The sequence below is a fragment of the Stegostoma tigrinum genome, chromosome 47 (genome assembly GCF_030684315.1).
Source record: "Stegostoma tigrinum isolate sSteTig4 chromosome 47, sSteTig4.hap1, whole genome shotgun sequence".
Taxonomy (NCBI): Eukaryota; Metazoa; Chordata; class Chondrichthyes; order Orectolobiformes; family Stegostomatidae; genus Stegostoma; species Stegostoma tigrinum.
The window spans coordinates 2,584,125-2,612,065 of NC_081400.1; the positions used below are offsets into that span (position 1 = coordinate 2,584,125).

At 49.7% G+C, this 27,941-nt stretch overlaps 1 protein-coding gene across 2 annotated transcripts; it reads left to right on the forward strand.

Annotated features, from left to right (window-relative positions):
* Positions 1 to 27,346, forward strand: prpf3 (PRP3 pre-mRNA processing factor 3 homolog (yeast)). Of its 2 annotated transcripts, none has more exons than XM_059642940.1 (16): positions 1 to 72; positions 4,674 to 4,828; positions 6,847 to 6,977; positions 8,246 to 8,386; positions 9,479 to 9,562; positions 10,560 to 10,780; positions 15,250 to 15,559; positions 16,342 to 16,508; positions 18,718 to 18,800; positions 19,514 to 19,657; positions 19,752 to 19,851; positions 20,334 to 20,447; positions 21,837 to 21,955; positions 24,080 to 24,163; positions 24,540 to 24,601; positions 25,366 to 27,346. In XM_059642940.1, the coding sequence occupies exons 2-16, from the start codon at positions 4,684 to 4,686 to the stop codon at positions 25,513 to 25,515; spliced, it is 2,055 nt and encodes a 684-aa protein (XP_059498923.1). In that variant the 5' UTR covers positions 1 to 72; positions 4,674 to 4,683; the 3' UTR covers positions 25,516 to 27,346. The 2 variants fall into 2 exon arrangements, with proteins under 2 accessions (XP_059498923.1, XP_059498922.1); XM_059642939.1 differs by lacking the exon at positions 1 to 72 and adding an exon at positions 128 to 233.
* Positions 27,347 to 27,941: the final 595 nt, after the last annotated feature.

A 27,941-nucleotide genomic window follows, 5' to 3' on the forward strand; every position in this document is an offset into this window, starting at 1 on the left:
CACTCGGCCCCGGACGGTTTTGAGTGTGGCGCCAGCGGACTTCCGGTGAGGCCGGTGTGCTGTGCCGAAAAGGTACGAGGGAGCTGGCGGGGAGGGGAACGAAGGGGGAAGGTTGAGGAGGGGGGCACCGGCTTCCGGGTCCGGGAGGACGGTTGAGCCGGGGACACCGGTTTCCGGTTCCCGACCCCTTTTCTCTCACTCCCCGTCTGTTCGCGGGACAGTCGTCGCAGCGGGTGAGTGAGGCCTGAGGCCTGCGGCCTGCGCCTGTTGTGTCGGGGGGGGGGGGGGCAGTAGGCTTGGCGCGGGGTAGTATCCACCATCGCCATCCTCACATCATTAACAGCCTCAATGTGGCACTCGGACGAGGTCCTGGGGCCTTTGCCCTCCCATTACACCCCCCCCCACTCCATCCCCTAACCCCAACGCCCTCCCCTCCTCACTCCACTCCCCCTCCCCCCTCCCCACTCCACTCCACCCCCCCTCCTCCCCACTCCACTCCACCCCCCCTTCCCTCCCCATCCCCCTGGCCCACCCCACCTTCTAATCCCCCCCCCCCCCGACCGTGTGGTCCCCTATTACCACCACCACTACTCTCCCCGACCCCTCCAGCCCTTCCTCCTGCTCTCCCTCTCTTCATCCCCTTCTCCCCCCCACCCCCCACCCACCCCCCCACCCCCACCCCCACCCCCCCACCCCCACCCCCCCACCCCCACCCCCCCACCCCAACCCCCCCACCCCAACCCCCCCACCCCACCCCCACCCCCCCACCCCACCCCCACCCCCACCACCCCAACCACCCCCACCACCCCCACCCTGCTGCTCCCTCCAGACTTGAAGGAGGGGCTGGGTTAGTGTGGGATATGGCTAGATGGGGATGGTGGTGAAAGACTGTCTGAATCTACCGAAGAGATCTGCGCCCCATTGATCCCTCCACTCCAGGGCACCTGGAGGGGGTGGGGGTGACGGTGGTGATCTGGCACCCTCATCAGCAAAACACCGCACATGCACACGCGCGCACGCACACACACACACCCGTGAGTCAGACTGGCACCAACCACCGGTTCCCTCAGCACTGCTCCTCCGATAGTGCAACGCTCCCTCAGTGCTGATGCTCTGTCAATCACCTGCCAGGACCTGTATTATTCTTTGGTCCTGAGAGCTCCCAGTCGCAGGATGAAGATTATGGGTTCCAACCTAATTTTGAAATGAATTTCAGCATAGAATTCAACACCGTCCTTGTGACGAGAGAGCGGCCTGTTGCTGTAGAACATGAGAGATCCTGTTGTGCTGTCTACATTAAAATGTCAATTCCTGTGAGCTGACCCATCATTGTCCCTGATCAGAACTCCCATGTGCTAACCCTACTCCCAATCTCCCGCACAAGTGTCTTCACATATTCTGTCATTGACATTTGATGAGTGGTTCTACATTGGTGGTGGAGTAAAGGTGGTTGACCAGCTGGCTTTCAGTAAACACTGACGGCCAGTGACCCTGACTAACTGCTCCCTCCTGCCCTCTTGTAGCCATGACGTAATTGGCCAGAAGCTCTTCCAGGCACAAGACGAATTGATGAAAACCAAGTTTGATTAATGCCTACCTCCCACCATGCATTCACAATCATTTCGTTGATCAACCAGTTGTGGAATCATTCAGGCTGGTTTTTGATCTTGTATTATACAGGGTTAACTAATAACTTTATAGGGTATCTGAGGAAGAGTGATCGTAACATGGTCATGACACTGGGAATAATTTTGTTAAGTCATAACCTAGGGTCTGAAGAGGGTTATTGGACTCACACGTTAATGACATTTTCTGCCCATAGATGTTGCTAGCCCTGCTGAGTTTCTGTTAATTTCTACATTTGAATTAGGCTCTTAAGTCTGAGCAAGGTGAACGGTGTACAAAGGCAAATTTGACCTCAACAGATTGGAACAAAATCATGATCCAAAATCAAAATGTTGCAGATGTGGGAAATCACTGATAAAAACAGAAAATACTAGAAGCTCTCAGTAGGCACGTTGGCATTCGAAGGAAACTGTTACAAAATCCATGATGTATTAAAAGATATTTAAATTTTATATATAATTTGTGGTAAATACATTTTAGAACATAGAACAGTACAGCACAGGAATGGGCCCTTCAGCCCACAACGTTCTTCCGAACATGACTGCAAATTAAATTCACTCTTTCTGTCTGCTCGTTGTCCATATCGCGCTCCCCCCCCCATTCCTTGCATATTCATGTGCTTATTTAAAAGTCCTTTAGATGGCCCTATTGTATTTGCCTCCACCACCCCAGCAGCATGTTCTAAACTACTAGCGCTGTCTGTGTCTAAAAAAAATGCCCCTCACACCTCCTTTGAACTTCTCATTTGCATCTTAAATACATGCCCCCTAGTTTTCATCACTTCAAATCTGGGGAAAAAGATTCTGCCTGTCAACCCTATCTATGCATCTCATAATTTAAAAGACTTCTATCAAGTCTGCCCTTGCTCTCTGGAGCAGTGGAAATTAATCTGAGTTTTTCTAGCCTCTCCTTATAGCTCATATCCTCTCATCCAGCTAGCATCCAGGTAAACCTCTTCATAGCCTCCACATCCTTCCTGTAATGTGGAATAACTACCAAACAGGATAAGCAGTCAAACCACATGATGTTATAAGGTTTGGTACAGATTAAATGACGTGTATCAAGTTGAGAATTGGGAGGACTTTAGAATTCAGCAAAAAATGACAAAAATAATTGATGGAGGAGATTGCATGTGTAATTGTAGAAAAATGAAAAGAGCCTTCTGTAAATATATAAAATGGAACCAGCTGTTGAAAGTAAACGTGGGGAACAAGGAAACAGCAGCGACATCAAGCACAGGTTTTGTGTCTGTCAGCCATGGCAAGTGGAAAGAGTCTGACCCCTGACTTGGGAGGCTGGGATCAAGTTCCCTTCTCCTCTCCAATGTGAGCACAAATACGCTGCAGTGTGTTCACCAGTAGGCTGAGTAAAAAAAGTGTTGGGTATTTGGATTTTCATAAAGCATTTGATTAAAGTGCCACGTATGAGTCAATTACTGTAAAGCAGGATACATAGAATTGAGGTTAATATATCAGCATGGATATAGCACTGACTAAGGGACAAGCAGATAGAGGATTGAATAAGAGACAGGAAACAGTCGGTTTGGAAAGGCTGAGCTTCAAGTTGATAACGCTGCCATTTGAATCATTTTCAGTCAGTGTTAATGACAAGTGCCTGAGTGTGATATATTCCAGTTCAAAATTGGAGGTATAGTTTATAACCAAGAAGGTTACCTCAGAGTACAACGGGACCTTAATCAGATGGGCCAGTGGGAGGCAGATAATGTTTAGATAAATGTGAGGTGCTGCGTTTTGGAAAGGCACGTCAGAGCAGAATGTGTACACTTAATGGTAAGGTCCTGGGCAGTGTTGGTGAACAAAGAGACCTTGGGGTGAAGGTTCATAGTTCATTGAACGTGGAATCGCAGGTAGACAGGATAGTGAAGAACGCGTTTGGTACGCTGGCCTTTATTGGTCAACGCATTGAGTATAGGATTTGGGAGGTCATGTTGCGGCTGTACAGGACAATAATTAGGCCACTTCTTGGAACACTGCGTGTAATTCTGGTCTCCCTGCTACAGGAAGGATGTTGTGAAATTTGAAAGGGTTCAGAAACTTTTATAGAGGTTTATAAAATGATGAGGGGCATGGAAAGGGTGAATAGCCAATGTCTTTTCCCCAGGGCAGGGGAAAGATTTAAAAGGGACCTGAGGGGGCAACTTTTTCACAGATGGTGATGTGTGTATGGAACAAGCTGTCAGAGGCTGTGGTGGCAGTCGGTACAATTACAACATTTAAAAGTCATCTGGACGAGTACATTTCAGGAACAGTTAGAGGGATATGGATCAAATGCTGGTAAATGGGACTAGATTAATTTAGGATATCTGGTCGACACAGACAAGTGGCACTGAGGGGCCTGTACAACTCGGACTCTCTGACTCGGTATGAAGCTAAGCAATAAGTTAGGCTCTGGGGCCATCACAGCAAGCCCAGAGAGAGTAAGTGGACACCTGTGTGGTGGGAAAAGGTGCTGTTTGTTTTACGTGGATGAGAGACTGAAATGTCATTATTTGAAGCTAATTTGGTGACCTTGTGGAAGTATCACAATGATTACAGTGGGAATGTATGTGAACCTGTGACAATGTAGCACTCCCTCTGTACTGCACTAGCATGATCATTCTGGATTATGGTTGCTCAGGTCTCCGGAGTGAGGTTACTCCAGGTGTGGTCTCACCAGGGCCCTGTACAGCTGCAGAAGGACCTCTTTGCTCCTGTACCCAATTCCTCTTGTTATGAAGGCCAGCATGCTATTAGTTTCTTCACTGCCTGCTGTACCTGCATGCTTGCTTTCATTCACTGATGTACAAGAACACCTAGATCTCGTTGTGCTTCTCCTTTACCGAACTTGGCTCCATTTAGATAGTAATCTGCCTTCCTGTTCTTGACACCAAAGTGGATAACCACACATTTATCCACATTAAACTGCATCGGCCATGCATCCGTCCACGAGGGCGTGAGTGAGAGTCGTCCTTTCCAGATTTGGAGGTTGCAGGAATGATTGAATTTGTTATCCTGATGCCGTGTTTCTTTCTTTTTCCCTCCACCCAGTTCAGCAGAGATGTCGTTGTCCAAGCGTGATCTGGACGAACTGAAACCATGGGTGGAGAAGACGGTGAAGAAGGTACTGGGCTTCTCAGAGCAGACGGTTGTCACGGCCGCACTCAACTGTGTGGGCAAAGGAATGGACAAAAAGAAAACAGTGGGTAAGGTGGTAATGCCCTTTGTAAACTTGGAGACTGGTTCATGTTTCATTTGGATTGCTAAGGGTAGACATTAGCAGGTGGAATATATTGATTGATGATGTCCTTGAGTGCACATAACGAGTGGTGCAGTGGTAGTGCCCCTACCTCAGGGCCAAGAGGCCCAGGTTCAAATCCTACCTGCTGCACAGATATCGAATAACATCGTTGAATAGGTCAATTAGAAAATATTTAAAGTTTTCTTTTGCTACGCAAGGTTGCAACTTCTAGTTTTTGATAGGGCTGCTGCTATATGCCTGGTTGCACTCTTCTTGATCTTTGGACATCCAGTTTTGATAGTGGTGGTGGTGTGGTGTGGGGGGAGAAAGGGAAGAGAGAGAGAGAGACAGCAAGCACAGTGGCCCTGTAGCTCACATGGCTGCCTCACCGCGCCAGGGACCCAGGTTCGATTCCAGCCTCTGGAGTTTCCACATTCCCATTGCGTCTGTGTGGGTGCTCCTGTTTCCTCCCACAGTCTAAAGGTGTGCAGCTTAGGGTGGATTGGCCATAAGGAATGCAGGGTTACTGGGATAGGCTCTTGGCTGTATGCTGTTTTGAGGCTCGCTGTGGACTTGAAGGGCCGAATGGCCTGCTTTCAGGCTGCAGGGATTCGATCATTCTATGATTCAGTGGGGAGTATGCAGATGTGAGGACCTGCTCAGCCAAGGTGGCCTTTTGACTGATGTAGCCGATGAGCCGCAGGGTGTTGATTTTGTCCCTGCATGATATGGTCACAGGTACCACCCTCAACCCGGCCTGAGTTTCTTTAGCCAGCGGGCAGATGGCCCAGTGCCAAAACCAAGTAAAGTTGCTGTGGTGCCCACAGACCGGGGACTGCTGTCTCATTCGAGAGAGAGAAAGAGAGGGACGACTGGTGGTGGGTTCAAACTTACGATCCCCATGCCTTGGAGGAAGTTGAGAAGATGGAATTTTTGTGGGAATTGAACCCCTGCTGTTGATGTCACTGTAGTAAAGTAGCTGTACAGCTAACTGACCCAGTAAAAAAACCCCTGGGTGTTGCTACAGGAGTTGGCGGTGGGGGCCCCGGGGGAGGGGGGGGGCCTGATGCTCGTATGAAGAGGTGGGTGCGGGCATGTTGGGCTGAATGGCCTCCTCTATAACAATTCTGTGATTCTTCTGTGAGGTGGGCAAAAGGCAGTGAACAGAAAGTGATGCTGTATGCATCTAACTTCTGTCCTCTCTCTATTCTTTGCCTCTTTATCTCACCTCTCTCCATGCTGTCTTGGTCTATCTCTGTCCCTCTCCCCATGCTCACTCTCACTACCTCTTTCTCCCCCCCCACCACCTCGGTCTCTTCTCCCCACCCCCACCATGCTCACTCTGTCCTTTGCCCTGCTCACTCTTTCTCCCTGTGCTCGTAATCTCTCTGTCCCTCTGCTGTGCTCCCTTTCTCTCTCTCTCCATGCCGTCCCTCCCCCTCTCTCTCTGCCTGTGCCCCCTACTGCCACGCTCTCTTTGACTCTCTCACCGTCCTCTTGCTTGCTCACTGCCTGTGCTGTTTCTGTCTCTGTCTCACTATGCTTGCTGTCTCTCTTTCTCTGTCTTACCTGTGCGCAACTTCCGTCTCTGGCTTTCCCCGTGCGTGCTCGCTGTGTCTCCCTGCCCCCCCCCCCCCAAAAAAAAAAAATGACTGCTGTCTCTTTTTTTCCCATATGGTCCGTCTGACTGTGTCACCATTCTCTCTCTCTCTCTCTCTCTCTCTCTCTCTCTCTCTATCTATCTCTCCCTCTCTATCTCTCCCTCTCTCTCTCTCTCTCTCTCTCTGTCTGTGCTCGTTTGCTCTCTGGCTGTTTCTCACGCAATATGTTCTCTCTCCGTTTTTCACACTCACCATGTTCTCTCTCCCTGTGCGTGCACACTGTGTCTCTGTTTCCTTACCACCCTGTGTTTGTGTGCTCTCTCGGTTTCTCCGTGCTCTTCTGCGCCCCTACTCCTTTGTGTCTGCCCCCTCTCCTCCGCAGAGCATCTGAAACCATTCCTCGATGATTCAACGGTGCGGTTCGTGGACAAGCTGTTTGAGGCGGTGGAGGAAGGTCGTAACACCCGGCACTCCAAATCTGGCGGCGAGAAACACAGGAAAAGGGAGCTAAAGGTTGGCACTTGCTGGAGCCCTGAGCATTTGGTGTGGGGCATAGACATTGCTCATTTACTATGCCAGGCCAACTCTGTATGCTGCCTCACTTGGTTGAGATGCTGACTGTGGCACCGACAGTGGGGGTGGAGTGGGATTGTGCTTTTTCCCTTCTCTGTTTTATGACTGAGCTCGCTGTTTTTCCAAATTCTGCCAGCCCCTCTCTCTGAGACGCAGTCACGTTAAATCCTTCGTCACTGACCATCAGCCCATCGTGCCAGTGCGAGAGATACCAATTAGGTCCCGTTCACATCCACCTCCCCGTTCCCCAACAGCCCACAACTCTGCGGCTGTTCCTGTTAAATCTTCAGGCAGTATTTTCCAGATCAGAACAGCTCACTGTGGCAAAGGAACTCTCCTCCTTTCCCACTCTGGTTTCTTTGAATATTCTCTTTAAGTTGTATCCCTCTTTTGACAGTCCTCCTGCCCAAGGAAACACTTTCTCACTTAATCAATTGGAACCTCAACAGCCTCTCTCTCTTGACTGAGGTGTTAGAGGAAGTGCAAATGTATGGGTATTGATTTTCAGCTCCCTCTCCAAGAGTACAAATTAATATTTCTTGAGGTTGCCACCACCTTGATTTGAAAATTCTCATTTAGAAATCCTTGTCTTTTTCTATCCTGCAGCTCCTAGACCCCCCTACCTATCTCTGTCACCCCCTCCTTCCCTTGCACTCCCCTTCCTTCACAGCAGTTGACCCTCCCTCTGCGGCCACCCTCTCCCATCACCAGCCCCGATGCCTCTCCCCAAACCGGCCACCCCCTCCAGCTCATGTTCATTACCGTATTTCTCTAATCCCCTTCAACCCCTATACCGCTCCCTGTGTCGAATCTCCTTCAGTCCTTAGGAACCTCCGTTTCTCTTACCCTTCTCCAGCTTCTACAACCCTCTGTGGTCTCTGCACTTCTACAGTTTGACCCTCCTGCACACTCTCCCCTGTCGGATTGTAATTGCTCTATGGTCGATGACCACATCCTCACTGCCTATGGTACCTGAGCCTGGAATTCTCTCCCAGTACCTCTCTGCCTGTCCCTCCACTTCTAAGACACTCTAGTTACAATTTTGGTCACCTCGTATCTTGTGTGTCTTGTGGTTAAATTTGATCCAGTTTATACCCTACGTAACGTGCTGGTGTGTTAACGGTGCTATGTTAATGCAAGCCTTTGCCCACAGACAGAATTAACCTCGACGGGTCCCTCATCGTTTTCCCTTTTTACTTTGCTGGCAGGAGGTCTTCGGCGAGGATTCGGAGGTCACTCGGGAATTATCATCCAAGAGGAAACGGATCCTGAGGTTTGAAGAGGTTGAGGAGAATGACATTATCCCTGGACCACCCACAGAGAGCCCAGGAATGCTAACAAAGATTCAGGTCAGTCTGGTTTCTCCATGACATGTACAGATATCATGGGGCTGCGCAAGGAGTGGGAAAGGCAACGTTGGATTTACACCAGGATTCAACAAACAGTGTATTTTACAGCAAGTTGTATCTACTTAAACAGCACACTATTAACCACAATATACAGATTCTATTTAACTAGGACACTGCGGCGCCCAGTCTACAGGGTCAGTTTGATTTGATTTTATTTATTGTCACATGTACATTGTTACAATATACAGTTAAAAAATATTTAAACTGCACACTGCAGCAAACTGTTGATGAGCAGCAGGAGGACAGTGTCTTTGAGCATAACTGTAGCAACATAGAATCATAGAGTCCTACAGCATGGAAGCAGACCCTTCAGACCAACCAGTCCGTGCTGACAATAATCCCAAACTAAACTAGTCCCACCTGTCTGGCTCGTGTCCCTGCAAACCTTGTCTACTCATGTACTTATCCAAATGTCTTTTAAATGTTCTAACTGTACCCTCATCCACCGCTTCCTCAGGAAGCTGTTCCACAAGCCAACCACTCTCCATCTAAACAAAAATGTTGCCCCTAATTTCTCTTTTTTAAATCTGTCTCCTCTCACTTTAAAAATGTGCTCGCTGGTCTTGAAATCCCCCACCCTAGGGAAACGACAACTATCGTTCACCATTTTCATATCCCTCCATTATTTTATAAACCGCCTCACAACCTCAATATTTAACGATGGCTGAATTATTGACATGCCCCTGCCGTGGGAGTGTTGCTGGTCAGTGTAGAGAGAGCTTCACTCTGTATCTAACCCTGCACTGCCCCTATCCTGGGAGTGTTTCATGGGGTACAGTGTAGAGGGAGCTTTACTCTGTATCTAACCCCATGCAGCCCCTGCCCTGGCAGTGTTTGATGGGGTGACAGTGTAGAGGGAGCTTTACTCTGTATCTAACCCCATGCAGCCCCTGTCCTGGGAGTGTTTGTTGGAGACAGAGTTGATGAAGCTTTACCTTCAGCTTCAAAGCGTTGACGGAGTTTGGTTGTTGATTCTAATATTGTTTTGCTGTTAATCTGTTTTCTTCCCTTTTTATTAACTGCGCCTTACAGATCAAACAGATGATGGAAGCGGCGACCAAACAAATTGAAGAACGGAAACGGCAGCTGAGTCTAATCACACCTTCGTTCCAGCAGGTAATGGTGAAATGTTACGGGGCGACTGAGAGTACTGTCACTGCAGGAGCTGTGATAGTGGGCCTGTGCTGTGTAGGGAAGTCCCAATGTGCCTGATCATTGATGCACTTCAGCGTGCCTCCGACTGGGAGAGTGAGTAGGGTATGGGACAGTTCCAGTTATCACTCCTGCCCAGTTGGAAGGAATGTCCTGGGAATTAACAAGGGGATTCTATCTTCGGACTGAGTGCTCAGACTGGCAAGGTGTTGTGTAAGAGGGAAAGGGAGGGATTGCGGAGGGTCATTCCTTCCGTGGCTGACATGACATCAGTGCGAGGTGAGGTGATGGGTCATGGTGTCGTGTTTCTGGCATCTTGCGGTGTGCACATCGCCTGTTGAGGTTCAGTTTGGTCGTGGGAGGGTGGCAGTCATTTGCTGGTTCGGCGTTTATTGTTGTCGCTGGTTGGCCCTTGAGAAGGTGATGGTGAACTGCCTTCTTGAACCGCTGCAGTCCATGGTGATTTTAGGGAGTGAGTTCCTGGAGTTTGTCCCAGTGACAGTGAAAGAACAGCCGGGGGTGAGTGGTTGGAGGGGAGCTTACAGTCTCATAGATCTGCTGTCCTTGTCCTTCCAGCTGGTGGAGGCCAAGCTGTTTAATGATCCTCGGTGAGTCGCAGCAGTGCATCTTGTAGATGGTATACACTGCTGCTACTGCGCGTTGGTGGTGGAGGGACTAAACAAGTTGTGGACGGAGTGACCGTCAAGCTGCCTGTAGTTTTGAGTGGCTGCTGCCCAGCATCAAGGGATGCAAACAGTTCGGGGGCTTGCAGAGGTTGCGAGAGGTCCTCTAGAAATCGAGCTGTAGGGTCCCGACCCAAAACGTCAGCTTTCCTGCTCCCCTGATACTGCCTGTTCCTCCAGCTCCACACTGTTAATCTCTGACTCCAGCATCGGCACTTCTTGCTGTCTCTCTTTGTTTGTTGTTCTCTGTTGCCTGATGCGATGTTGTTCCCCTGCAGCGGGTTTCGGCCCTGGCTCCCAATTCGGACCTGCCTCCGATGGGCCAGACCATCCAACCGTCGCAGGCAGCCTCCTTCATGAACGACGCCATTGAGAAGGCCAAGAAGGCGGCCGAGCTGCAGGCCCGGATCCAAACCCAGCTCTCCTTGAAGCCAGGGCTGCTCCAGAGCACCAACCTGGTGGGCCTCGCCAATCTGCATGCCATGGGCATCGCACCCCCGTGAGTATCTGAGTCACAGCTTACTGCCCATGGGGAGAAAACGAGTGGTCCCGGCAACATTGGCTGAGGGTGCGTGGGTACATCTTCTGTAACACTGACTCCCTCCTGTTACCCCTGTCCTGCTATATATCTTGACCATACCCTGTGGTAGTGAGATGTTAATAGGTTAACATCCCATGACTTTTTATGCTCCTCATACAGGGGTTTGTGAACACTGTCTGAACAGGATTGGGTGTGAAACATGTGTAATGTGTAAGGGTGTGAAATATTTGTAAAAACAAATGGCATTAAGCTCTCTAATCTATCGCTCTACCCACACTGTTGCCTGCCCCTGTTTCTGCTGAAACGGCTCGGTCAGTGACCTTTGATCAGACCAGGCAGTTGTCACCACTTGAAATCACATCCTGTCGTTATCATACACTTCGTGACAATCAAAGCTGTATCCTGCTCTCAGATGTAGTACTTTTTTTATGTATCTGCCAATTCCAAGGGTATAAAAGCGGGGACTGTCCCCTGTTCGGGGAGAATCACTCACGATACTCAGCACTCTGTGTCGGGTTGCGTACAGCGATCCTCTGCAGCTTGTACTTGCCTAGTAATAAAGGACTGTGTTTTTGTGACCAGGTTGCTCTTGCATCAAGTCAGTGAGGGTGTCTGAAAAATGAATCTAATGTTAGTTAATTCCACGTTCTCCCCTTGTCCGGATGCAGACATTTCTTCTGGATTGTTGTTTATTAGTAACTGCAACGTGTTGACAGTCCTGTAGTTGCGGCCATTCCTTCACACTTTTTTTTTCTGTGCGCAAAGTATTTCCACATTTGAGTGGGTCTCTGCCCAGCCCCCTGGGGGAGCAAGTCCGCCTCACTTCCAAAATGAGTGAGTCTGATGTTCTTCCTGCTTCTGGTGTGAACATGTTTCTCCTGATAGGATTTATTAGTGATTTCTCTTGTATTAATGGATCCTTATTCCCATAAAAGTCCATCTGTCATTTCAAACCCTTTTCAGAACCTTAAAGTTCACCTTTCTGGTGTTGGAAACTCCAGCTTGTTATCCTGCCTAGGAATAATAGGAATGGGAGAAGGCTGGTCACCCCCCCCTCGGGTTTGCTCCACCATTCTTGATCATGGCTGATGACTTACTTTGATGCCAGTTACATGTGCAACCCCCTTATGTCATAGATGTCATAGAACATTACAGCACAGTACAGGCCCTTCGGCCCTCGATGTTGTGCCGACCTGTCTTACCGATCTCAAGCCCATCTAACCTACACTATTCCATGTATGTCCATATGCTTATCCAATGGCGACTTAAATGTACCTAAAGATGGCAAATCTACTACCGTTGCAGGCAAAGTGTTCCATTCCCTTACTACTCTCTGAGTAAAGAAACTACCTCTGACATCTGTCCTATATCTATCACCCCTCAATTTAAAGCTATGCCCCCTCGTGCTCGCCATCACCATCCTAGGAAAAAGGCTCTCCCTATCCACCCTATCTAACCCTCTGATTATTTTATATGTCTCAATTAAGTCACCTCTCAACCTTCTTCTCTGTAATGAAAACAGCCTCAAGTCCCTCAGCCTTTCCTCGTAAGACCTTCCCTCCATACCAGGCAACATCCTAGTAAACCTCCTCTGCACCCTTTCCAAAGCTTCCACATCCTTCTTATAATGCGGTGACCAGAACTGTACGCAATACTCCCAGTGCGGCCGCACCAGAATTTTGTACAGCTTCACCATAACCTCTTGGTTCCGGAACTCGATCCCTCTATTAATAAAAGCTAAAACACTGTATGCCTTCTTAACAGCCCTGTCAACCTGGGTGGCAACTTTCAAGGATCTGTGTACATGGACACCGAGATTTCTCTGCTCATCTACACTACCAAGAATCTTACCATTAGCCCAGTACTTTGCCTTCCGGTTACTCCTACCAAAGTGCATCACCTCACACTTGTCTGCATTAAACTCCATTTGCCACCTCTCAGCCCAGCTCTGCAGCTTATCTATGTCTCTCTGCAACCTACAGCATCCTTCGTCACGATCCACAACTCCACCACCCTTAGTGTCATCTGCAAATTTACTAACCCATCCTTCTACGCCCTCATCCAGGTCATTTATAAAAATGACAAACAGCAGTGGACCCAACACCGACCCTTGCGGTACACCACTAGTAACTGGTCTCCTGGATGAACATTTCCCATCAACCACCACCCTGTCTTCTTTCAGCAAGCCAATTTCCAATCCAAACTGCTATATCTCCCACAATTCCATTCCTCAGCATTTTGTACAATAGCCTACTGTGGGGAACCTTATCGAACGTCTTGCTGAAATCCATATACACCACATCAACCGGTTTACTCTCATCTACCTGTTTGGTCACCTTCTCAAAGAACTCATTAAGGTTTGTGAGGCACGACCTTCCCTTCACAAAACCGTGCTGACTATCCCGAATCAATTTATTCTTTTCTAGATGATTATAAATCCTATCCCTTATAACCTTTTCCAACACTTTACCAACAACTGAGGTAAGTCTCACTGGTCTATAATTACCAGGGTTGTCTCTACTCCCCTTCTTGAACAGGGGAAGCACATTTGCTATCCTCCAGTCATCTGGCACTATTCCTGTAGACAATGACGAGTTAAAGATCCATGCCAAAGGCTCGGCAATTTCCTCCCTGGCTTCCCAGAGGATCCGAGGATAAATCCCATCCGGCCCAGGGGTCTTATCTATTTTCACACTCTATAGGATTTCTAATACCTCTTCCTTGTGAACCTCAATCCCACCTAGTCTAGTAGCCTGTATCTCGGTATTCTCCTCGACAACATTGTCGTTTTCTAGAGTGAATACTGTTGAAAAATATTCATTTAGCGCTTCCCCTATCTCATCTGACTCCACACACAACTTAACCAGAAATCTGTCAATCTCTCACCTTAAACCTTCTCAAAACTTGATATAACCTCTCAGATCTGTTTCCAAGCTGTAACATTCTCTTATTGTCCCCTCGTGTCCTTGCATCATGTGTAAACTCGACCAGTGCCCAGTTGCCCTGCCTGTCTGGCGCCTCCGAGGTTCCGTAAGCTTGATACGATTTCTCTGTTTATCAGTACTGCCGCTCCACAAGTGAATTCTAGCTTGCTGACAAGCACATCATTTAGCTAGCTGAGGCTGATCCTTATTTGGTATTTTTTAGAAAATGTGTATTTATTCATGGGATTGGTGTGTTGATGGCTGGGCCAGCATCTGTAGTTGCCCTTGAGAAGGTGGAGGTGAACTGCCTTCTTGAAGCATTGTGGTAGACTCTCAATACCTATATGGAGGGAGATGCAGGATTTTGGCTCGGTGACTGAAGGGACAATGATATATTTCCCAAGTCAGGATAGTGAGGGGCTCAGAGAGGGACTGTCAGGGGGGTGGTATTACCATGCATCCGCTGTCCGTTTCCTTGTGGATAGTCATGATTGTGGGTTTGGAGGGTACTGTGAAAGGAGCCCTTCGTGAGTAGCCGCAGTGCATCTTGTAGATGTTATACACTGCTGCTAATAAGCATCGATGGAGGAGGGAGTGAATGCGTGTGAGTGTGGTGTCAATCAAGTGGGCTGCTTTGTCCTGGATGGTGTTAAGCTTCTCGAGTGTTGATGGAGCTACGTTCATTGAGGCAAGTGGGGAGTGTTCCATCACCTTCCTGACTTGTGCCTTGTTGATGGTGGGACAGGCTTTGGAAAAGAGTCAGGAGGTGAGTTACTCGCTGCAGGATTTCCAGCCTCTGACCTGCTGTCGTGGACACTATTTATGTGGTTGTTACACTTCAGTTACTGGTCAATGGTAACTCCCAGGATGTTGACAGTGGAGGGTATTCAGTGTTGGTAATGCTTTTGAGCTTTAAGGACTGATAGGTAGATCATCTCTTGTGAGATGGTAAACTCTAGGATGTAAATAGTGGGAATTCAGTGACGGTAACACTATGGAATGTCAAAGGGAAATGGTTACATTCCCTTTGGTTGTTGATATTGTCAAATCCCCCATAATCAACAATGAGGGGTTACCAATGAGAGAGAATCTAGCATTAGCATTAATCTAACAATGGCATTTCAAGCAGACTGATCAGTAATGGTAATGCCATTGAGTGTCAAGGGGAGATGGTTAGATTCTGTCTTGTTGGAAATAGCAACCAAATGTGCATTGATAGTGGGGCATTCAGTGATGGTAACGCCATTGAACTCCAAGGGAAGATGGGGAGGTGGTAAGATTCCTTTATATTGAAGATGGTCATTGCATGGTACAAATGCCATCTGCGACATGTCAACCCCAATCGATGACTTGATTACTAGCACCCAGTCCGATTGTCTGCCCCCTCCCAAAAAATACTGGGCATAACTATGGTCACACCCCCTCCCCAGATGGTGGGCTGTCTGGAATCTGAGGTGTTAATATGTGTTTTGGTTCAGACTGACCTCCTGTTTCCATTGGCAGCAAAGTGGAGTTAAAGGAGCACCTGAAGCCGACGCCGCTGATCCTGGATGACCAGGGCCGGACGGTGGATGCCACTGGGAAGGAGGTGGAGCTGACCCACAGGATGCCCACCCTGAAAGCCAACATCCGGGCGGTGAAGCGGGAACAGTTCAAGCAGCTGCTGCTAAGGGAGAAGCCCAGCGACGACCTGGAGAGCAACACCTTCTACGATCCCCGTGTGCCCGTGCTGCCCTCCCAGCGCCAGAAGAGGATCTTCCGCTTCCACGAGAGGGGCAAGTTTGAGAAAATAGCCCAGAGGATACGCACCAAGGTAGCGGCGGCCGGCCTGGGACAAGCAAGCTGTGATGGGGCTGGGAGGAGGCTCCCCTTCCCCTCAAGCCCCGCCTTGGGAAAGAGGAATCTGATGGGGGAGGGGGGCAGTGTGGTATTTTAAACTGGCTAGCAGCAGAGTACATTGATTTGAGGGTAGGGATAAAGAGCAGAATGGAATGCCGTCCTTATAGTTCAGTTTTCCACAGTGAACTGAAAGCTGTGACCGTTTGGATAGCTCCCCCCACCCCTCCGCACTTTTTTGTAAGCTGATTGGTTTGCTGTTTCATGGGCCTCCAATGCAAACCTTTGACGGTTTGTAAAACTCCAGTGACCCTGTGAAGGGGAAACAGAACCCCATTTTCATCCTTCACCACACTTCCCTCTACCTGTGGCCTTTTCTGCTTGATAAGGAAGTCGCTGTGTCTTTTATAGGGTAAGCAGAGCAGTGATTACATATCACTGATTTAATAATCTAGGAAGAAGTCCGAGCCGTACAGCCAGGCATTTCAGAAATCCTGTTCGAAAAACGTTTGAAATTGAATCAGTGAAGGGATGTGTTAAAGGTAGAGGAAAACCCCACCAAGCTCACGTTAAAGTCACTCCCCCCCGCAGGATTACCCTGTGGATGACAGGAGCGAGCATGGATGGCGGGGGAAAGAGGTGCAGTCCTTGCATCCTAGAATTGGATAAAGGAAGCGGGCAATGATGCAGGAAGGTGTGATGTTGCTGGTGCTGTATCTTTCATGCGGTTATCACCTCCCTCCCCCATTCTATGTTCAGGCGCAGCTGGAGAAATTGCAGACCGAAATCGCACAGGCGGCCAAGAAGACAGGCATCCAGACCTCGACCAAGTTGGCACTGATCGCCCCCAAGAAGGAGCTGAGGGAGGGTGAGGTGCCGGAAATCGAGTGGTGGGATTCCTACATCATTCAAAGCGGGATTGACCTGTGAGTTTCCCGAATGTGGGCTGGGGAGTGAGGTTGAAGTCGCAGCCCTCCCCTCCCCGAGGTCTGATAGATTCAAGCTAACTAAGGGAGGGTGGGAATGTCTGACATACACATGTTGTGAAATGGAATTCCAACCCGTGTCCTTGGCCTATCTGTTTGTGAGGCTTAAACCCCACGAAACTTAATGAAATCTGGTTGGTTGCCTGGTTTACTGAATTTTTTGCACAGTAGCTCAGTATTTAGCATTGCTGCCTCACCGTGCCAGGGACCTGGGTTCGATTCCAGCTTCTGGCAACTGTGTGGAGTTTGCATGTTCGCCCTGCGTGGGTTTCCTCTGGTTGCTCCGGTCCCCTCCCACAGTCCAAAGGTAGGCAGGTCAGGGTGGAATTGGCCATGCTGAGTTATCCCGTAGTGCCCAGGGATATGCAGGTCAGGGTGGAATTGGCCATGCTGAGTTATCCCGTAGTGCCCAGGGATATGCAGGTCAGGGTGGAATTGGCCATGCTAAGTTACCCATAGTGCCCAGGGATATGCAGGTCAGGGTGGAATTGGCCATGCTGAGTTATCCCGTAGTGCCCAGGGATATGCAGGTCAGGGTGGAATTGGCCATGCTGAGTTATCCCGTAGTACCCAGGGATATGCAGGTCAGGGTGGAATCGGCCACTCTAAGTTACCCATAGTGCCCAGGGATATGCAGGTCAGGGTGGAATTGACCATGCTGAGTTATCCCGTAGTGACCAGGGATATGCAGGTCAGGGTGGAATTGGCCATGGTAAGTTACCCCGTAGTGCCCAGGATATGCAGGTCAGGGTGGAATTGGCCATGCTAAGTTACTCATAGTGCCCAGGGATATGCAGGTCAGGGTGGAATTGGCCATACTAAGTTACCCATAGTGCCCAGGGATATGCAGGTCAGGGTGGAATTGGCCATGCTGAGTTATCCCGTAGTGACCAGGGATATGCAGGTCAGGGTGGAATTGGCCATGGTAAGTTACCCCGTAGTGCCCAGGATATGCAGGTCAGGGTGGAATTGGCCATGCTAAGTTACTCATAGTGCCCAGGGATATGCAGGTCAGGGTGGAATTGGCCATACTAAGTTACCCATAGTGCCCAGGGATATGCAGGTCAGGGTGGAATTGGCCATGGTAAGTTACCCCGTAGTGCCCAGGATATGCAGGTCAGGGTGGAATTGGCCATGCTAAGTTACTCATAGTGTCCAGGGATATGCAGGTCAGGGTGGAATTGGCCATGCTGAGTTATCCCGTAGTGTCCAGGGATATGCAGGTCAGGGTGGAATTGGCCATACTAAGTTACCCATAGTGCCCAGGGATATGCAGGTCAGGGTGGAATTGGCCATGGTAAGTTACCCCGTAGTGTCCAGGGATGTGTAGGTTTGGGTGGATTGGCCGTGGGGGAATGCAGGGTTACAGGTGGGCAGGTCTGGGTGCAGTGACCTTCAGAGGGTTGGTGTGGACTCGATGGACCAAATAGCCTGCTTCCACACTGTCGGGGTTCTATAATTCCATGAAGTGCTCTTGTGGTGTCGTGGTAGTGGTCCTGCCTCTGGGACAGAACACTCGGGGTCAAATCCCACCTGCTCAAGAGGTGTGTCATAACACATCTGAGCTGGTTGATTTAAACACAAATTATACCTCTGTTGCCTGTCACGCTCATCCAGCCCAGAGTTAACTTTGACTGTGACTGGGGTGACATGACAGTAACATTTCTGGATAGAATGTTCCGGGTTCAGATCCCACCGCGGGACTGAGTGGAATTTAAATTCAACGAATGGAGTCTGTAATTGAAAGCTAATCTTGGTGACCACAAAAACTATCATAGATTGTTGTTAAAAAATCCACGGGGTGTTGGGGTGAGGGGGGATCTACAAGCCTTACCGGGGCTTTGACTCCAGACCCCGCAGCGACAGGGCTGACTGTCACTGGGCCTCTGAAGTGCCCTGAGCTGGGCACTCTGCTCAAGGGGCATTTAGGGGCAGGGGAACAAATGATGGTCTTATGCAAACATGCCCACGTCCTGAGGCACTAATGCACACCTGTGCCTCCGGAAGTAGTTAGGGCAGCCAAGACATGTCTGTGTTTCCCAAATTCCGTGCACTGGTAAGTTGTGTGAAAAAGCCGGAGAGCGAGCAGGATTGCACCCTTATTTGTTCCCGTCTTGATGTTTGTCTGCATCTCACTGCCTCTGTTCAGGACACCAGAGAATCTGAAGAACGAGCAGAATTTTCACGGCATCACGAACCTGGTGGAGCATCCAACTCAAATCAGCCCTCCCGGTATGAGCCCCTCGGGGGTTAACATTGATGCTGTGGGGTGTGTGCGCGCGGGAAGGCCAGTCCAGCTTTAACTGCTTTACACATTCCTCCCCACTCCCTACATCTCCCCTCTCAAGCTGCTGGGTAAGCCTGCGCAGTCCATTTTAGTTCTGCCCAACAAGAAAACAACAACTTTTCAATGGCAATTTTTAGGACCTCGGCAGATACCAAAATATTTTTCAACTGCTGTGGTACAATCAAAACTCTCCAGAGATGTAGAATATGTGGTGGCCGAATGATAAATTCCCTTGGTGTGGACCAAACGGCGCGGTGCCCCTTCAGCACTGCCCTCGGCACTGTGCTCCCTTGGTGTGGACCCTGTGATAGTGCAGTGCTCCCTTGGCACGGCGCCCCATCAGTGATGGCAGTGGAGAGTCTGAATGTTGTGCTGAAATCTGGGGCTTGAGCCCTTGAGCTTCTGGCTGGGTGGAGGAGAGAGTGGAATGTGTTTCATGTGTTAGGGACCGAATATCCACCCTTTGTGCGTGGCTGCAACTAACACGTTTGCTGTGGGTTGGCGTGGGGTTTATCTCTGCCTGTTCTATGCGCGCGTGTTTGTGTGAGAGAGAGAGAGAGAGAGAGAGAGAGTAAATTGGCTGCTGGAGAGAGCACAGGGATCAGGCTGTGGTTGATTGATGTTCCTTGTCTGTCTGCTCCCACGTTTGTCTGCACAGTTGACACGGACAAGCCGGTGACGCTTGGCGTTTACCTGACCAAGAAGGAGCAGAAGAAGCTGCGACGACAGACCCGGCGGGAGGGCCTCAAGGAGATGCAGGAGAAGATCCGCTTGGGGCTCATGCCTCCTCCCGAGCCCAAGGGTGAGCAGGCAGCAGAACCCTCGCACGGTCACATTCCCCCTCTATCGGCTCCCGCTCCCACCCCTAACCCAGGGCCTGCTTTCTCTCTCCACAGTGCGGATCTCCAACCTGATGCGGGTTCTTGGGACAGAGGCTGTGCAGGATCCAACCAAGGTGGAGGCTCATGTCAGGGCTCAGATGGCTAAGAGGCTCAAGTAAGTGAGGGGCTGGGGGAGGGAGCATGGAGGCTGAGGATGCACGGGTCGTGCAAGGGTGGAGACTTGGCCAGGGTAGGAGAGGGCAGAGTCTGGTGGATTGTACGGGTGTCACATTTGTCCATGTGATGAAGTTGCCAGGGATTTGAGGTCATGGGATAGAGAGATTGGGAAACAGCAGACACATTGCCTTGGCAGGACTCAGCAGCCCATAGTCTGAGAGGGGGTTTGTCTTTGAATTCATGTTTCCTTCTTCTGGGAGCAGCGTCCCACCATGGGAGGGAGGCAGAATTGGGCTTGGAGTACGGGAGTGACGGTGACTGACAGGCATTGAGTGGTTTGGAGGTGTGGGGGACAGCTTGTGAGGAGAGTGAGCCAGGTTCCTTGGAAATCGGGGAGGACGGTGCCAGTGAGGGATACCAGCGGGAGAGCATGGCTTGGGAGTTTCACAGGCCTCGGGTGACCCACACGTTTCATTTCAGGGCTCATCAGGATGCCAACAGTGCTCGAAAGCTGACAGCTGACCAGCGGAGAGAAAAGAAGGTGAAGAAGCTGAAGGAAGACGTGTCCCAGGGTGTCCACATCGCAGTCTACCGGTGGGTCTGGGCTGAGAGATTTTGGCTGCCAGCTCCTCATCTCTGGCAGGATAATATCCCTTCCTCGCCTTCTGAATTGACCCTCTTTGCTTCTCCACTTGATTTACTGCCTCCTTCCTTCGCCTGAGGTGCCCATCGTAAATGCATGCGCCACCTGTGGCCTATTCAACTGTCGAGGGTGACACATCGCAGCCATCCTCCCTGTTTAGCAGGGTATGGGAGCTGGGCTGAGTGGTGATCACTGTGTTCTTTTCACGTGTCAGGGAATTCCAGTCCCCCTCACTCCCTTTGCCAGCCCCGCGCACTCGCTGCTTCCCCTCCACAGCTGCACAGATTCAATCAAGCTCTGCCTGTCCCTGGCAGTTGAGTCTGGAAGCTACAGTCGTTCTGCCTGACGTGATGCTGGTCCCAGGGCAGCATCAGCCAGCCAGCCATCAGTTAGTTCACCGTTACTCCTAACTTGAAAAGTCTTATTGTGTGTGCGTGCATGTTATTCGGTCCTTGCGGGGAGCCAAAGTGCTTTAGGATATCACTATCTGATCAGCTCTGGCAATCATTAGTGTTAGTGTATTCGCTCCCAGCAAACATTTTTGAACTTTACACATTGCGATAGGAAGCAAAGTGGCTAACCTGCTCGATCAGGTCGAACGAACAGGAGCTTGAACTCAGACCACCTAAATGTTGGTTCACATATAGTATTGGCCCAAAGGAAATGGGGCTCAACTGCTCCATTCTGTTATTTGCAATGGGGCTCACAGGGTTTTCTCCATTCACTCAAGAATCAGAACCTTGGTTTAGTGTCTTCTCTTATAGCCAATGCCTTTGAAAGAACGGCATCTCAGGGAACAGACCCACCTGCACTGCGACGCTCCGTTGGTGCCGACTCTCTGACAAAGCCCACTCCCTCGACACCGCTGTATGATGATCTCTGTATATTTGATGTTAAACTGTAGGGCTCCACACAGACAGATGCACATACACCCCTCCGCCCCCACTGGATTGCTGTGGAATTTTTATTTTTTAAAATTTGTTAATGGGATCAGGATGTCGCTGGCCAGGCAGCATTTATTGCCCAGAGGGCGGTTCAGAGTCAACCACGTTGCTGTAGGTCGAATCACGTGTAGGCCAGACCAGGTAAGGATGGCAGTTTCCTTTCCTAAAGGACGTTAGTGAACCAGGTGGCTTTTTCCCGACAATCAACAACGGATTCATGGTCAGCATTAAATCCTTAATTCCAGATATTTTATTGAATTCAGATTCCACCGTCTGCCCTGGCGGGATTCGAACCCAGGTCCCCAGAATGTTATCCGGGTCTCAGCATTAACCGTCCAGCGATAATACCACTAGGCCATTGCCTTATGCTAACAGATGATCCTCTGCCAATTTCAGAATCAGAAACCTGAGCAACTCGGCGAAGAAGTTCAAAGTGGAAACAAATGCGGGGCAGCTATACCTGACAGGGACTGTGGTCCTGCACAAAGACGTTAACGTGGTGGTGGTGGAGGGAGGTGAGGACAATTGGGCAGGGTTTGTGCTGGTGTCCTGCGCTTCAGGTCACCATGTACCTGTTCTGAGATTTTTGTTTTGATTGGGACAGCGTGCAGGGTGCCTTACTCTGTATCTAACCCCGTGCTGTCCCTATCCTGGGAGGGTTTGATGGGGGGGGCGACAGTGTAGAGGCAGCTTTACTCAGTATCTAACCCTGTGCTGTCCCTGTCCCTGGGAGTGTTTGATGGGGACAGTGTAGAGGCAGCTTTGCCCTGTATCTAACCCCGTGCTGTCCCTGTCCTGGGAGTGTTAGATGGGGGCACACTGTAGAGGGAGCCTTACTCTGTATCTAACCCCGTGCTGTTCCTGTCCCTGGGAGTGTTTGATGGGGTACAGTGTAGAGGGAGCTTTACTCTGTATCTAACCCCGTGCTGTCCCTGTCCCTGGGAGTGTTTGATGGGGGAACAGTGTAGAGGCAGCTTTGCTCTGTATCTAACCCCTGTGCTGTCCCTGTCCTGGGAGTGTTAGATGGGGGCACACTGTAGAGGGAGCCTTACTCTGTATCTAACCCCGTGCTGTTCCTGTCCCTGGGAGTGTTTGATGGGGTACAGTGTAGAGGGAGCTTTACTCTGTATCTAACCCCGTGCTGTCCCTGTCCCTGGGAGTGTTTGATGGGGGAACAGTGTAGAGGCAGCTTTGCTCTGTATCTAACCCCTGTGCTGTCCCTGTCCTGGGAGTGTTAGATGGGGGCACACTGTAGAGGGAGCCTTACTCTGTATCTAACCCCGTGCTGTTCCTGTCCCTGGGAGTGTTTGATGGGGTACAGTGTAGAGGGAGCTTTACTCTGTATCTAACCCCGTGCTGTCCCTGTCCCTGGGAGTGTTTGATGGGGGAACAGTGTAGAGGCAGCTTTGCTCTGTATCTAACCCCTGTGCTGTCCCTGTCCTGGGAGTGTTAGATGGGGGCACACTGTAGAGGGAGCCTTACTCTGTATCTAACCCCGTGCTGTTCCTGTCCCTGGGAGTGTTTGATGGGGTACAGTGTAGAGGGAGCTTTACTCTGTATCTAACCCCGTGCTGTCCCTGTCCCTGGGAGTGTTTGATGGGGGAACAGTGTAGAGGCAGCTTTGCTCTGTATCTAACCCCTGTGCTGTCCCTGTCCTGGGAGTGTTAGATGGGGGCACACTGTAGAGGGAGCCTTACTCTGTATCTAACCCCGTGCTGTTCCTGTCCCTGGGAGTGTTTGATGGGGGACAGTGTAGAGGGAGCTTTACTCTGTATCTAACCCCGTGCTGTCCCTGTCCCTGGGAGTGTTTGATGGGGGAGCAGTGTAGAGGCAGCTTTGCTCTGTATCTAACCCCGTGCTGTCCCTGTCCTGGGAGTGTTTGATGGGGGACAGAGTAGAGGAAGCTTTGATTTCAGTTTAAAAGAGTAGAATCACAAACTGTCCCTGTCCTGGAAGTTTGGTGACTATGTAGAGAGAGAATTACTTTTGTTTTAAAGGCGTAGAAGGAGATTGACATTAGTTTTAAACATTGAACATAAGAACCAGGAGTAGGCCACCTGGCCCAGCAATCCTGCCCTGTCATTCAAGAAGATCGTGGCTGATCTTTTGGTGACCTCCATTCCAGTTATCTACTCGCTCACCATAATTCCTTTACTGTTCAAAAAATTACCTATCTTAGCTTTAACAACATTAAATGAGGTAGCCTCAACTACTTCACTGGGTTCGGAATTCCACAGATTGCCAACCCTTTGGAGTTCCTCCTCACTTCAGCCCTAAATCTGCTCTCCCTCATTTTAAGGCAGTGCCCTCTTGTTCTAGTTTCACCTGCCAGTGGAAACATCCCTGCTTCTATCTATTCCCTTCATCATTTTATATGTTTCTAAGATTCACCCCTCATTCTTCTAAATTCCAATGAATATAATTAAAGGAGTAGCAGGAGCCTATCTATTGTCTTCAAAGAGTACTTCCTAGGGTCAAGGTATTGGGGGTAATTTGCTCAGTACATGGGTCATGTCCCTATTAGGGCAGGCGATGTGATGCAGCCATCTCTATGCCTTCAGAACTGTGAGCGTGGCCAGAAGGCGCAGCTTAAAACCTTCGAATCCCTGTTTCGAAGTTCTCCTCTCTTCTCCATTCAGGTCCCAAAGCACAGAAGAAATTCAAACGTTTGATGCTGCATCGTATAAAGTGGGCTGAGCAGACAGCCACTTCTCGGGATGATGGTGAGTTCTGCTGTTGTTTCCAGCTGCGGGGTAAATGTTGAGGAGCTCGCTCCCCCCGGTATGAACCTGACGCTGGGGCAGAGTTTGAGGGAACAGAGCACACACCTGTCAGTGTCCAGTGGCTACTTGCTACCGCATGCAGAGAGAGCAGGAGGGCACACTAATGGTAAAGCTCCTCCTAGACCCAACATGATGGGCTAAATGGCCACCTTCAGTGCAGTGTGCTTTCGTGCTGAAGCTCATCGCCTTCAGCTATTTAGTGGTGGACATGAGGGAAGGTAGTCAAAGGGCCACAATGGCGGGTGCAGCTCACCGTTTTTCGAGTGAGTTAAGCCAGAAGTTGTAATCGTGAGTTTCCACCTTTCTGCCCGCGCAGATGACGACGGATCGGACGATGAGGTTGTGAAGAAGGTGAACAAGTGTGTACTAGTTTGGGAGGTAAGCAGCGGTCTTGTCAATTATTTCACCCCCTGTCCCCCCAACACTGTAACCTCACAGATGCCCGGCGTGATGGCTTAGCCCCTTTGTTTAAACACCAGAGCCGGGGGTTGCCTAACTACTACCTGGAACTGATCCTGTATGGTCAGTGGAGTTGCTGGAACCCCAGGCTTGACCCCACTCCCTCAGGCTGATGGCACTGAGGCCAACTAGAACAGCTGCCTGTCCCGCCACACCTCTCCAGAGTCTTTGGTGAAGCTGTTAACTAATACATTTAATTGAGTAGCTTATTCGCTGTAACGTCTTCAGCCTCTGCGGTCTTTCGAGATCCAATTCTGGACCGTTGCTCATTACCTGGTTTGTGTTACAGGCCCATATCCCAGCTGCCTAAGGCCTTGAGCTCTGGAATCAGCTGCCTAAACCTCTACTCTGCTGCTTTTCTCTCTCTTACTTTTTTTCTCTCTCTCTCGCTTGCACGCACGCTCTTCCCCTTCAAAAATCTGGCTTCTTTCCTCAGCCATCCCTCAAGTGGCTTGGTGTCAATTTAATTTTGGACGTGCTTCTCTTTGGTGCTGGCACAAAAGTGCTACATCAATGCAAGTCATCCGTGGTGGATTGTCGTTTTCAGGACTAGCCACGATTTTTGGTGGGTGTTGGCATGCATGAGGAGTGACGGGTTCAGCAGCTGCTCCGCCGGGTCTTTGTTCTGACAGACTGAAATGTTTGTGTGTGACACTGTCCCTTCCCCTTGTCTCTGCCACCAGGGCACGGCGAAAGAGAGGAGCTTTGGTGACATGAAGTTCAAGCAGTGTCCAACAGAGAGCATGGCACGGGAACATTTCAAAAAACACGGAGTGGAACAGTACTGGGACCTGGCGATCAGTGAATCGGTGCTGGAGGTTACAGAGGACTGAGGCAGCATCACCCAGCTCCGTGTCTTTCGACTGTGGCCATTTTGGATTTTTCACGGGTGTTGGGCCTGGGAGGGTGAGAGGAGGTGGTGTCTTGGCATGGGACAGCTTTCCTCTGGGGCCAGGAAGAAGCCAGGAGTTCAAAGGCTCTCTGATCGAAAATGCAGGAATTCAATATTGCCTCCAGATATAGATACCGCTATTCTCTTGTGCACCCCATTGTCTGCACAGTCATCGTGTCGTTAGAGCATGTAGGAGACTGCAAAGATGTGCAGTCCTTTCTGATCTAATGTCAATGGTGCGTAAGTCTGCCAGGGGAAAGAACTATTGAGTGTTGCAAATGTGATGCAGTGGCCAGTCACAGCATGATGAGAGAGGGGTTGATGGAGGTCGGTGGTGGGTGGGGGGGAGGGTCTTGTAATCCCTTTGCCAGTCTGTTTTGATGGTTCGGATGCTTTTGAGCTGAATTGTTTTCTGAACAGCTTCTAGTCTGTTTGGAACCACACACCCTGTTAGGAACCAGCTGCTTCTCTCACCCTATCCATTCCATGTGATGATGTGCATTTTTGTTATACATAACAGGATTGGAGGGGTGGGGGCAGAGGTGGCGTGATCATTTGTTTTCTCCCCCTTCCCCAGGTCTAGAATCCTCATTTGTGGCACGTGGACAGTGAGAGTTGGTGAGCTGCTCAGACTGTGTGTGCGTTGCTGTCGACCTTTGGCAGACATGTGCATGCCATTACCACATCATGATTTTTCACTCCCCGCTCACCTCCGCAAAAGAAAAGCTGACGTGTGCTTCTCTTGGGGTTGATCAAACAGGTTTCTGAAATGATCCATGCCACTTCCACCCACTGAAGACCTTTAAGATAAATTCAGTTTTGAGCATCGATCGGAAAGTTCCGATTTAATTTAAACTCGGACTGAGCCCTGGGTCCCCCACTTCATTTGAGTTCAGCGATGAGTGCATTGAGTTATTTTATTCTGGACCTTCTGCTTGTGGTGTTCCTGCAGTTTGTGCAAATGTACACTCCTGACAAAAGTTCTGTGGAAAATGTGCTGTTTTTTTCCACCCAGAGACTCATATCTCTCTTTCTTATTCTCTCTCTCTGGCCGTAACGTGTTCATGTTCTGTTTGCCCTGTCTGCTGGTGGTAAGGAATTCTGGTTAAGAGGTGAATGCTCACTGCAGTGGAGTGACCCTGACTTGGCCACAGAGAGGTGGGTTGGAATCTCTCTGGTCTGAAGGCTGGATTGCCCCTGGTTTGGAGGATAGCCCAGTGTGGTCAGGATTTTTACTGCACTTTGTACTTGAGCCTGAGGATATTGTGAGAGCTCTCTGTGCTGCAGTGGTCCTGTTTCTGATGCTGAGGTTAAGACAGATTGTTTCTTTGTGTAGCAGAGCTTTACTCTGAAGCTAACTCTGTGCTGTCCCTGTCCTAGGAGTGATTGATGGAGGCAGACAGTGTAGAAGGAGTTTTAATCGTTATCTAACCCCCTGCTGTAACAGCTCTGAGATGATGCAATGCTGACTCCGGGGAGTGATGTCTAATGTGCGAAATTGTCCCACTTCTGCCATGTCCTGAACTTGACACTCTGACAACTGCTGGCATTCCTTGACATATCTCAAGGTGACCGTCTCATTCTACCCTTATGTCCTGTGCTCAACCTGAATAATCTCCCATTAACAGCTGATTGTTACCTTTCAAGTGAGAACCTCAAAGAGTGTGTTAACAGCCTGTAAAAAGAAGAGAAGCTGCTCAGATACGATTTCAGTGCTGTAGAGGGTTACAGCTTGGAGTTTCATAATAAAGACTAATTATTTTTTTTCTAAAGTGTCAGTGCAGTGTTCTGAAGTTTGTGTCCTTGGCAGCAGTGTAGCACAGTTGCCTCTTGATGTGATTTATCGTAGTCACGTGTACCTCAGTACATTGAAAAGTGTTGTTTAATGAGCAGTACAGGCCGATCACAGCAAACAAGGACATACAAATCATAGTGTGCTTAGACAGAGCAAGGCATACAAGGTTATGACTTCACAGGAGGTGCACAAAAATCAGCATTAGCAAGATCAACATTATTTGAAATTAGAAAGGTCCATTAAGCAGTCTAATAACAACAGAGAAGATGCTTCTGTACCTTCTGCCTGATGGAAGATATTGGAAGAGAGCATTAATGGTGTGGGAGGGCTTTGATGATATGGGCTGCCTTTCCAAGGCAACGAGAAGTGTTAAGTGGAGTCCATGGATTGGAGGATGGCTTCCATGACGCTGTCACCATTTATCCTTGTTTTACAGTACACCCAAACAGCTTCACTTCTGTCTGGGCGGCCTCTTGTCAGTGGAGTCAATGTCTTCTTACCATAGGAAAGCGAAGAGGTCATTTGTTGCTGGAGCCTCATCACCCCCAATCCTGTTGCACTGGATCATGACT